The sequence below is a fragment of the Falco cherrug genome, chromosome 1 (genome assembly GCF_023634085.1).
Source record: "Falco cherrug isolate bFalChe1 chromosome 1, bFalChe1.pri, whole genome shotgun sequence".
Classification (NCBI taxonomy): Eukaryota; Metazoa; Chordata; class Aves; order Falconiformes; family Falconidae; genus Falco; species Falco cherrug.
In genome coordinates, this window is record NC_073697.1 from 12632796 (window position 1) to 12645279 (window position 12484).

The following is a 12484-nucleotide window of genomic DNA, read 5'->3' on the forward strand; positions in this document are numbered from 1 at the left end:
AAAACCATTGTATATGTATGGGTACTGGTTTATATAAACACACATACATAGGCGTATTGGCTTCTTGTTGTGATAACGCCTGGGGTCAGAGCAAGGGTAAGGATAAGGTTAAGGACCAACTCTCTGCTCTTTACCTAGGTACATAATATCCAAGGACTTTCTGAACTGAGATTTTCACAAGCAGCAGAAAGACAGGGCAGAAAAGCCACACCTTCACTGCAGTGCCTAACAGCCGTTCCTCTAAATCTAAAGACCAGAGAAAAATGAAGTTGAATGGTTTTATTAAACCCCAAACGCTCCTGTATGGCACATAGCTAAAGCAATGTAGGGAGGAGACTGAAGTATGAAGAAGGGAGGAGGGGAAGAGGCACAGCCCAGCAGCCCCACCTTCAATCAGCTAAAATGCAACTCCACCGGGCTTCTGTTGCTGAAAGCCGAGAACCTCACAGAATGCTACAGAGCCCTGTATGAAGACCTTACAGAACACTATAGAGCCCTATATGAAGACCTTACAGAAAGTGGCCTTGATAAAAAACAAATATGTGAAAGAAAATCCTTGAGCTGTCGGTCTTTCTGTTTATTAGCTTAGTTATTCTGAAAGTCATAAATTCAAACCTCTTTCCTACTCCATGTATGCTGTGGCTGTGCAGAACTGACAGCAGGCAAACATCAATAGATCATCTATGCTACCAACAGCACTGCAGCATTAGCCTGAGCAGTTACACAAACATATGGAAAATTCAGAGTTCCGATGGGCGGACACACTTCTCTCAGGTCTAGCTAAAGATTAAAGTATTCTTATCTCCTTGCCAATTTTAACGGTATGTGGTGGCAAACAAAATAAATACAAAAGAGGGAAGTCTCGAAAGAAGGCAGCTCAGCCCCTTCCTGTAAGCACAAAATTTCAGCAGCTGCTATCTTATTAACTGCTGCAAGTTTAAAAAGACATTTTCTCTTAACCCCTATGAAACTGGGTTTCAAGTACTCAAAAAGCAAACAAGGGCAGTCTATGATGACTTTTGAGCTACAAACATTGTGAAAGTGAAGTGTGTGAGGGGGAAGCAAAAGCGTAATCAAAGTTACATGATTTTGTGACTCACCGACAAACTAGGAAAATAAATACTTCAAGTTGCTAAGACTCCCAAATTCCCACTGAATGTACAAGTACGTTGCTTAATTGAACAGCCCGTGAGATCCCAGCTAGAAAACTGATTACAGGTTCGTAACTTCAGTCAGAGATGGTACCTCACATTTCAACTCACAAAACAACACACTCCAAGGATTCCAGTCAGCAGTTCCTGGCTGTCAGACCCGTTCTTAAACCCCTGCTAATCCAAAGCACCTTTCCCCCACGAATTATAAATATGAGAGTAACATGCAAACAAATATCGTATATATGCAAGTGTTTAAGTAAAAATTAACTCTGACTCCTTTGCTACTTACAGCCTTCCCTGTTTCAGCATCTGTATTCAGGAATGGAACCATGTGCACTGACACCAGGTGTTACTTAGCTCAGGTAAAATGTACGCTACCAGGCCAGCATGTTTTAACTAATAGGTCCTAGATGTTTATCCTGGGATAAGGGTGAAGTTTCACAAGAGGATTAAGGTGTTGTAAGACCGTGCTGCCTATGGGAGGGACAGTCAAACAAATGGTGGATGCAATCCAGCTGAAAACTAACCAAGAAGAAAGAAACGGGCCTGTCCTCCCTACCTGCACGGTGAACCAGCTGGCCACGGAGGTACACGAGGCAAGGGCTAGCATTAGCAAAGGGAGGCAGCAAGAAAATATGGCCACTGACAAGGGCATGAAAGATGAGGCTTCCTCAGTGGCGGCAGCTCAGGTTTGCACCAGCCCAAGCCACTTGTGAAGCCTTAAGCTTTAGGCCAAGTTACGGGAAGTTTAGGTTAACCTAAATGCAACCGATTGTCCTAACACAACCACATGGTAATATTTTTGGCTCTGCATGAGCAGAAGGAGTTTTGGACATGTTCCAGCCAAAGTTGTTCTTCCTGGACTTGACGGGGCCTAGGACTTCACTGCAGGATTTTCAGCACATGCTATATAGTCAATCTGAAGCTTATATTTCACGATGACTGGCTAACCTATGCCAAAATACAACTTGCCCTGCTCCAGCTATGGTTCATAATAACCCAACCCACGATCTTCTAAAGAGACACAATTTCTATCAGAGCATACAACGGTCATTAGAGGCTAGTAGTGCTTGAAGAGTCTCCATTCTTCTCAGTTTGCTAAACTGAAACCTATTGTGCTGACTAGCTGCAAAAGGAGGTCAACACAAAACCTCCTTGTTCTAAAGGACAGTAATCACACCGGAGCATCAAGCGTGAGTTGGTATGAAAAGGAGAAGAAAAATGGGAGAGGGTGTGGAATAAGAAAAGACACAGAGATCCACCCTTATAGGAAGAGCTAAATAACAAGGGTTACACGATGACTCCTTCTATGATGCGTATGAAAAAGAAGGAGCATTGCTGGCCTGGGATTTAATTCTAGTATCATCCCAGTTTTGCATTTACTACTGACTTTACCCCAGTGTGAGCAAGATCAGGCATAGCTTATTAACTGAAGAGAGGCTTAATCCTACTTAGTCATCAGGCATGACTAAGGACTACAGTATTTGACCTCTTGTGGAAAATAAAAAGAAGCAGCTGAAAAATCATCTTTCGTCTTTGCTGTGCTAGAGAAACAGACATTTCCTATAGCGTAACTGATGAACTCAGAACCTGCAAAGTAAGTTGAATGGCAATATTACACAAGAAAGAATGCAAGAAATGTGCATGTTTATACACACAGGTACACATTAAATAAAGCAGGTGTAAGCTTTAAAAAACTACTCATAAGACTGACAGCATTCTTCAGCACTCAGTTTCATTAACAACATTATCCATGAATCACTAAGACAAATTAAGAAGTTACACTTTTCACTCCGGATATCTTTTTCAACAGAAAAGGAGAGACTGTGGGAGAGGAGGGAACTACTTCTCTGTGGTGGAATATCAGCTAACAAGGAAGAGAGATAACCAGATTTCTGTAATTCTGAACATGTCATTCTGTCCCTACACCAAGCAAGCTGAAGGGGCTGGCCTGCCCATCTCCCTTCCCTCAAGTAGAAGGGCAATGTGATCATTAACTTCCATGAGGCACTGCATGAGCCCAGGATGGGTAAAAAGTGGTATTGGAAAATACTGTGTTTGCCAGCCGCGTTTTCTCTAACTTTAAACTAATTCTGAATTGGCATAGTATGCTTTGGCAGGGGAACAGAAGAGATGATCTAATAGGTCATTTGACTTCCGTCACTAATTTCAGTGATCTAAATAACAATTTAGGTTTATGGTGTGTAAAACTCCAATTTCTTGAGGCTTGTTTTAGGGTTAGAAATGTCAGTATGACAGTAGCTATCAAACCCATAATGATGCAAACAAGAAAAGTCTCTTAAAGTTTTAAAATAGGAAAAAGTAGCTCCAGCCCCTTTATACTTCACAGTAGAGCTCAGATGTAAATGAACATGATTAGAAGGTCGATATGGTAACTACAGACATGGTGTTTCATTGAACAAAAAAATGACAAAAAATGCACAGTAAGAACAGCAGTGACAGGGATAAGAAACAGCTGATATAACTTGCAGTATTTATTATATATTTGGCTATATATTATATACTTGGCTATTTATTATATGCTAAATATACATTATTTATTATTTATTTTATGTATGTGTGTATACACACACAATCTCTCTGAACCACACACGGTAACATGGATGCAGAGCCAGAAGACTCTTGCACTGCAAGGAGGAAACAAGAAGGCAGATTAGCTCACAAAGAACCAAAGAACTGAAATAATGTGTTGATATTTCCTGGAACCAGTCCGAAGATGAGCAGCAAAGTTTTGGATGGACTGCAAATTTTCCCAACACTTCCTTTGAAAACCAAGCTGGTACAGCATTCTAATAATCCAACTCAAAGGCATGGAAAACAACTTTGGCTTTTGCCAGGTTGCACTGGGGCGGGGGGTGGGCGGAGGGGAACTCCTCCCAGACATTTATAAACACTTCTGATTTTTATGCATGTCCCAATCAATGCCTGTATGGCAGCAAACTAGTTCTGAAGCCCACTGTTCTTCTCAAGTAGAAGAGGTTGAAATAGTTGTAAATCCAGATATTTCAAAATTCAGCAAGTGAAAACTTGGTCTATAACAAGACGCAAATTCAGAGTAGATCAGCAATTCATGAAATACAGCCAAGCCTATGCTCCTACATCCCTTTTTGAAAAAAGGCTCCCATTGATAACTGCTTGTCAGTTGACAGAGCCCTAAACAGTGGAAACTGCATAATCCCTTTAATGAACTCAGGGAGTGAGGGTGTAAACTGTGGGGGTGGCGACAAGGAGCATTGTACAGACTGGATAGTTTGTACTCCGTCAAATGAAGAAAATCAGAGCGCATGTCTTTAAATAACCATCTTCTAAGGACATTTTTACCCAGCTTGCTGAAGGGCACCTCAGCACGTGTCCCAGCACCAGCCTCTGAGAGGGTTTTTTTGGGTGACCGGCTGCCTCGACCCAGCAGACATGTCCTTTCCTTCTCAGCATCTCTCAGTTTGGAAAGGGACACACACACACACACACACACACAGATACTGCTTTCCTTTGATTTGGCCTGATAAAAAAAGAATTAGAAGCAGTATTTCTTCCTAGCCTCATTGTATTTGTTGTCATGTAATCCTGACTACTTCATTTCCAAATTGTGTTGTTTAATAATCTGAGGGAAGAATTTAATAATGCTTTTGTATGAAGAGTGAAGCAGTAGCAGATCCACTGTTCCACTGTAAACCACTCAGCTGGAGTTTAATAATAAATTATTATTTTACAGAGAATAAATATAGGGAGAAAACCCCAAGATGTAGTTTACTGTTTTCTCACGCCAAACTAAAATGTTATATAAAGTTGAACTGTTTTGGTAAAAGACGCAGATAAACAGTGAAACTTACCAAACTGTTATGATTGCTAGAAATGAAGAAGTTTTGAGTGTTTGGGGTTTTTTTGTACTATAAAAAGCATAAATGTCTCAAATAAAGTACTTTTCAATTGCTTTAAAAGGAGCAATTTCTCAGGTCTTAAGTATTACTTTCAAGTACCCATGGATGTTCCTTACTGTTCTTAGACATTAGATAAAAATCATAATCACTACTCTACAAGTGAAACAAAGCAGATGATGTTTCTAAATTTTTCGGCAACCTTTGTGTACCCTTTCTTAAAAAAAAAAAAAAAGTTGATGGAAACGGGTCTTTCTTTATAAAGTATTATAATTTGCCTTTTTAAGATGAAAAGCATAGCGCACATCAAGTACATGCTAAGAGCACGAACACTAGCACAAAAATTCAGTTAAGATTAATTACATGGCAAACTACCCTTTTTAATTGGGCTACTCTTAACTCTTCAAGTGTCCCAAGCTGCAACGAATTAATAATAGCGGAGACCTAACTGCATTTCCTTCTTTTGTTACTTTGTTTCCACAACTTTCACATTATAGCATGGCTTTGTGTATCTGCCCTGGATCTTCAAGGGATAGGCCAACAAATGAGCCAGTTAACCAGTAAATCCCGGCTTTTAGCGCCTGGGTTTGAGAAGGGAAAGGCTGGCCCACCACCAGCAAGGGCTGGAAGCACGCCGGCTGCTCCGGAGCTGGACGGGCACACAGCACACCGCGATGCCGCCCTTGGAGCCAAGCAATCTCGGGGTCTCCTCAGCCTCCAGCCCATTTCCCGGCTCTTGTGGAAACAGCACGGGATGTGAAAAGGGATTTGAGGCCGGTTTGGCTGGCAAAGGGCAGTCCCCGCCGATGGAGCCTGATGCCGGGCGCAGCTGTGAGGAAGGCAAGGCACGGCGGCGCGGGCAGCCGGTGTGAGGGCCGCGGCCCTGCGGAAAGGCGCGATGAGGGGCAGAAACGTGGTTGTGCCTCGCTGGTAACGCCAGGAAAGCGACAAGATGTCAGTGAGGTTCTTCTGCTTCCTGTTTGCCAAGCAACACACACACACACACACAGAGACACCCCGCCGCTTTGTGTGGCTCTGCTCCTCTCTCCTCTCCGCCCCGCTCTTCTCCGTCCGCTCCCCGCCGCCGGCCGGCGTGCCCGGGGGTTCCGCCGTGCTGCCGGGGCGGCCTCCGGCGGGGGGGCGGCGGCAGCCGGGCCCCGCTCCCGAGCGGCGAGGCGGGAGGCGGGGGCTGCGCTCGGCTTTTGTTTGCTGCTGGCGAAGCGATCGCCGCCTCCTCGCCCCCCTACCCCCCCCCACCCCCCCCCCCCCACCCCCCCAAGGGAGGCAGCGGGGCTGTGGGGCTGACAAAGCGCCCGGTAGGACAGCGAGGGGTGGCGGGGAAGGGTGCTGCCCGCGGGGCTGCGCGCAGGGAACAGCCGCCGCCGGGACGGCCGCCTCCCCGCCGCTTTGTCACCGAGACCCCCCCCACGCGGGGGCCGGCGGCAGCTGCCGCCCTGCGGGACCCTTCCGCGCCGCCCCGCGCAGCAGGGGAGGGCGAGAGGGAGGGACGTGCGAGGCTTGTAAACCACATGCTGCCATCGCACCTCCCCTCCCTCCCTCCCTCCCTCCCTCCCCGCCGCTCTCCACCGCCCATTGTGCGCACGGCAGACGGCGAAGACCCAGCTGCCCCGTGCCCGCCCCCGAGCGCCGGGCACCCCAGGCACGGCACGGCACGGCACGGCACGGCACGGCCGGGGGGGCGCCTCAGGACACACACGCGTCGCCCCCGCGGCAGAGCCGCCCGCTTGCCCCCGACGGCCGCGGCGAGCGGCACCCACGGGAGCGGCAGCCGGCCGCGACCTGCTTTAAATAAGGCTCAGACGGAGCGCGGGGCCCGGCTCCCCCCGCACCTCCTTTTATTATTTATCATCGGTGCAACCTGGGAGTGGGAAACTCCGCTTCCTACTTGCCGCTACGCTCCGACCGGCTCAGCCCCCGCCCCCTTCCCCCCCCACCCCCTCGTCGCTACGCTCCTTAAAACCCAAGCAAACTTTAGGAAGCGGTTCAGCAAGAGCCGCTGCTCGGGTGGGGAGCCGGGCTCCTGCACGTCGGGGCCGCCCAGGCGAGAAACCTGCCCAACTTTTTCCTGCAGCCGCCCTGCGCAGCCAGCCTGCACCTTCCTCCCCGGCGGGACCCGCAGCGGGTGTGGGGCCGCGGGGCCCGCACGCCCCCCGCGCGAAAAGTCGTCGCGAAACACGCACACGCACACAAAACCCTCCTGCGGCTTTCGGCAGCCCACGGCGCACGCCCGGCGCCGCTCCTGCCCTCTCCCCCGGGGCAGCTCTTCCCTTCTGAAAGAGGCTGGGTGCGGGGAAAGTTTGTCGGCTTCCCCCCGCCCGTGAGAAGTTGCGAAGCCGCCCGGCAGCCCCCCGCCCCGCTCGCCCTGCCTGCCCGCGGCCCTGCCGCCGCCAAAGTTGAGCCGAGCGCCGGCCCCCTCCGGCAAACAAACGGGGGCGACCTCCAGCTCATCCCCGCGAGCGACCCGGAGCGGACAGCGACCCCCCCCGGCCCGCATCCCCTTACCATGATCAGAGTGTGGTTCCTCTGCTCCGCCGCGGCAGGCTCGGCATCTTGCTGCTGTTTGCTCTGATGCTGCTGCTTGCTGCCGCCGCCGCCGGTGCCCGTTTTCTTGGCCCTCTGCTCCAGGGTCCGCTGGTAGAGGCTCACCGTGTCCCTGCGCTCCAGCTCCAGCTGCTCCGCCTGGGCTTGCTGGTACCTGCTCTCGCAGTTGACATGGTGCCGCCGGCAGCCCTCGATGCGCTGCCTCAGCCGCTCCACCACCGTGCTGTGCTTGGGAATGCCGCCGCTATTAGCGTTATTGTTACCGGGAGCGGCGGCAGGAGGACCGTGGGGAGTGCTGTTAACCCCGATACCGGCACCGCCAGCCCCGCCGAGGCTGCTGTTCAGGTTATTGTTGATGCAGATACTGCTGCCATTCGCGGCGGCAGCGGGGGCTGCAAAATCCCCCATCCTCTTCCCCGTGCACACTATTTTGGAAGAACTTTTTATCCTACCCTTCACACACACACAGTCTTCTCCGGGGTCCTGATGGGATACTTTTTAGAGAACCGGAGGGGGGGGGGGGGGGGGAGGGGGCACCACCATGTATCAGGGAAACAGCGATCCCAAGCAAATGTTTCTCTTTCCCCCCAGCCAATCCCTCTCGAGAAGCTCCAAAACATTAAAAAAAAAAAAAAAAAAAAAAGGGGGGGGGGGGAGGAGGGAAATAAAGAGAGAAGGTGCTAAAAGGTTATCACCGGCAACACAACCAACAAACACACACACAAAAAAAAAAAGGGGGGGGGGGGGAAAGCAGCACAACAAACTAAACAGCAGCAATTCGGGTAGCAAACTCCAGGAAATATCAGACCAGTTCCTTTCCTCCTTTTTCTTTTTTATAATCCATTATTTCAAAATAGATTCCATGAGATTTCCGGCGATTTTGCCAAAAGCCTTCTCTCCCCATGTATAAAGAGAAACACACGCGCCCCGGCACATGCACACACATACACACACACCCCCGTTCACACGCACGTTCGCGCACACACATCCAAGCACAGGCACACGCCGGGCACACACGGCACACTCACTCGCACTCCCCGGCATCAAGAGACAGGCAAAGCCGCTTGCTTATTGTATTTTCCTTCTAGAAAAAAGTTTGGGTGTTTATGCCGCACCGTGTTCGCAAAGTACTTTGGCTGCTCAGTTGCATTTCAACAGGAACCTAAATAGCAAATCCTCGGGCTGGGGGAAGTAAACACATGAACAATCCGGGCCGAGCTGGAAAAAAAAGTAGAGCTCTGAAGTCTTTGCAAAACGCCGAGCTGAGACAGCCTAACGCTTTGCTCTGCTTTGCTTGCTGCTGCTCCTCCTGCCACCATCACAATGATCAAATGCTCTCCTCCTCCACCTCCTCCTCCTCCATGCCAGCGGAGTGATATCAGGACAGGAGCGCTCAGTAAACACCGCAGCAGCAGCGGCGGCGGCGGCGGCAGTGGCGGCAGCTCCTCCAGGCCGTGAGGCAGGCCCGGGGACAAGGTGCAAAACCCGGCACGGACGTCGCCCAGCAGGAGCGGACATGGCGCTCCCCCCCCGCCGCTGCGCTCCCGCCCGGCGCGGGGGGTGCCCGCAGGCGCGGGGCGGCGGCGCGGCGGGGAGCGGCGCGGGGCTCCGTCACCTGCCGCCCCCGGGGCACCCCCTCGCCGCCCGCCGGGGCTCCCCGCGCCGCCCCACTGCGCGCCGGGGCAGGCGGGGCGAGGGCCGGCGAGACGGGGCGGTCGCGGCGCCGGGCCCGGCGGCTGGGCTGCGCGGCGGGCCGGAGCTCGGCGGGGCGGCGGCGCGGGGCAGCGGCGCCCGAGAGCCCCCTCCCCGGTCGCCGGGGGTGGCGCTGGGGCCGGCGGCTGCGGGGGGCGGGGGGGGCGGGCGGGAGGCAGCGCCCGAGGGGCCGGCGGCGGCGGGAGGCTGCAGCCGCGGCGGGGCGGCGTGTGCCGTGTTTCCCTTCTGTGTCAACTGTTGCATAATGAATGCAAACAGAGCGCGGAGCCCTGTGCCTCCCAGACACGGGGCTGAACTTTCTATTTTAAACAACAGAAGAAACACGACACGTTGGGCAGGAACATTTTTCCAAGCGAGCGGTGGCTGCCTCCTTATAGAGCGCGGGTGATTAATGGATCAAGAATAACATCCCGGGAACCTAGTTTTAAACCGTTTGGCAGACAAAGCTATTGCACGCACGGGTTTAATTGATCGCCGTTTCCTAACTAGCGCTATCAGAGAGGCACTCCCGATTCTTTTTTTTTCTTTTTTTTTTTTTTTTTAAATACACCTATATAAACCAGAATTATCTCCCAGAGACACCCTTGTTCTCTACCATGCGGCTGGAAATAAAGAAAATTGGGAACTCATACATTAGTCATGAGATCTGATTTAAACCATCTTCATTTCTGCCACTGCAGATTAGCATAGGATACTATTTCTAAGCGGCTCACACTGGTAAAGAGCTGTCTTTGTCTTCTTTTAAGTGCTCAGCAATATCACATTTGCTTTTAATTTCATCCCTATTGCAACAATTCCTGACTATGTCGAGATGGAAAATAACAGTGGACAAATAAAATTTGCAATTCGTTACCTTCCCTGCCTCGGGACCAACGGGCACGTCTCCCCCCTTAAAACTTTTCTTGTATTGGTTTGAGAACCGAAGCGAAGCGACTTGAGCAGTTCTTGGTGGCCACCGATCACCACTGTATCACCAACCAACCAAGGGAAAAGTATGGCCCTGGGCAGAGCAGCCCGAGAGCGAGGGGGAACCCCAGATCCTGCCTCCGTTACAAAGGCGGGTATGTGGATGGGGGGCGGGGGGCCGGGCTGCCAGGCCCCCCTCAGGAACTACTGCTCACCCCCCACTCTGCAAGCCAACGGTGTCATTTGGTTGGAAGGGAATATAGGGAATATGTATGAAAAGATGGAATGTAAGAAGTAAAGGGGGGGGGGGGGGGAAGGAGACGTGGGCTTTCTTGTTTGAGGGGGTTTTGTTTTGTTTGTTGGGGTTTTGTTTAATTGATAGTTTTTAACGGAGAGGGCCAGCGTCAGCAGGCCGGCGCGGCCGGCAGCGTGGCACGGGCATTTAACTGGGGAGAAGCGGGTTTTGGCTTCCTGCGCAGCGCCCCCTGCAGGCCGCCGGCAGCGCCACTGGGAGCCCCCGGCCGCGGGCGGGCACGCGCGTTCTTCCGCCCGGGGGGGGCCGAATGGGAAACCGGGGCCGGGGGGGGTGACAGACTGCTTTTTGGTGCCTTTTGCTGAAGCTGTCTTATTTTCTGATGACTAGGATAAACACCGTTTTTCAGCCTATAAGGAGTTGCACAAACGTACCTTTAACTTTCAGCAGATCACTTCGGCAGCAAACGGCTTTTTTTTTAAAAAAAAAGTGCGTGCCGGATTGTTATAGAATTAAATTCCAGCCTATTAAAAAGGGAGGAATTTTTCCTCTCTCAGCTACATATCTTGGTTCTGCCAGGCTGCACAGCCCAATGGTAGTGATTTCACGAAAAGTTTTATAGTAACCAGTGCTTAGTGTTGGAAGTTTTGCAAACAGATCCATCATCGGGTTTGTGGAAAAAACATCTGAAACCCTTCTAAAAACAGTTGATTCTGTTCAAAAGATAATTTTTAACCGGCTGAGGTTAAAACAAAGCTCAGCAAATATGTATCTGTCTGTTTCCTCACTCATTTTAACAGCCACAGTGGTGATACTTGCATGACTTTATAGTACAGCCTTCTGTAAGATAAAGCACTATCCCCTCTACCTAAAACAATCCAGAGAATCGGCATTTCATAAAAAATGTCAGTCGTACTATGTTATTTTACAGCTGTCATCCAGCACCTAAGAACTAACTACAAAATTTCTTCCAACAAGAGAGCTGTCTTTTCAAGCCAAGTATTGAATGGCAATTGTAAAATAGCATAATAGAGATAAGATTTCACAGTTCATTTTTGCGTCACTTCTCTTGCAAGGATACTTACACAATCACCAGCTTCTGAAAAACTAAGGCCAAAATGAGCTATTTAGGGAACTATTTAAATTCCATTTTTGTGAAGGACAACACTTCTGCTAAGCCACTGAGTCTGAATAAATAAAAATGGGGAAAAACCCTCAGATTATAGCCTGGGCAATGCAAGAAATAGAGATCTCAGTGTTGTTCCACTGCTGATTATTATCATTAAAACAGATGTTCTTCACAGCCTTGACCAAACAACTCTGTTCTGTGATCAGACACAAGCACAGACTCACTCGTGACAGATGCATGCGCTTACATTTAGGACCACGGACTTACGCACACTCATCTCTTGCATATTTTACTTTGCATGCACAAATGTGTGTATTTGCTCTATACCTTTTTTTTTTCCCCCTGCACATCAGCTTTAGAAAACTATCTTCACATATGAAATTTCAAAAGAATCAAATCTATCAGAATTCTAAGTGATGTAAGATGAACTTGCTGATGCCAGCGGTTGAACACTAATGCCTACCGGTATCAGCTGACAGGACACTAATTACTAGTTACAAGAGATGATTGCTTGGTAAAGGATCTATTCAGTGAGTTATGGTTTTGAAAAATTATAAAGTACAGGCCTGATCTGTGAAAAGATACGCAGTATGAAAATACAGCATACGTTCTCAAGATGATTATCATGACAGAGATCTGTCTAATTAGGAAGAATCTATTTTAATGCTAAGATATGAAAGAGCCCAGCTGGGAGAGGAATTTAGAGGAAGACACAGAAACATGACTGTTAAGCTGACAGCAAGTGCAGCCTAAGCATGTTCCAATGACAGCTTCTAAAAAAAAAATTCATCTCAGTATTTAATCAATAGTGGTTTCAGAACAAGTACAGCCTCACAGATAATCTAGCTAGTCATATTAGTGGGAGGAGCTC

General features: G+C 49.6%; 1 protein-coding gene across 2 annotated transcripts in view; it reads right to left on the bottom strand.

Moving 5' to 3' along the window:
• The window catches only part of MAML3 (mastermind like transcriptional coactivator 3), a 252514-nt gene extending 242353 nt beyond the window's left edge, over positions 1–10161 (bottom strand). For both annotated transcript variants that reach the window (XM_055697220.1, XM_055697218.1), the window contains exon 1: positions 7574–10161. In XM_055697220.1, the coding sequence (XP_055553195.1) occupies positions 7574–8020 (447 nt within the window). In that variant the 5' untranslated portion in view covers positions 8021–10161. The remainder of the gene's footprint in view (positions 1–7573) is intronic.
• Positions 10162–12484: the final 2323 nt, after the last annotated feature.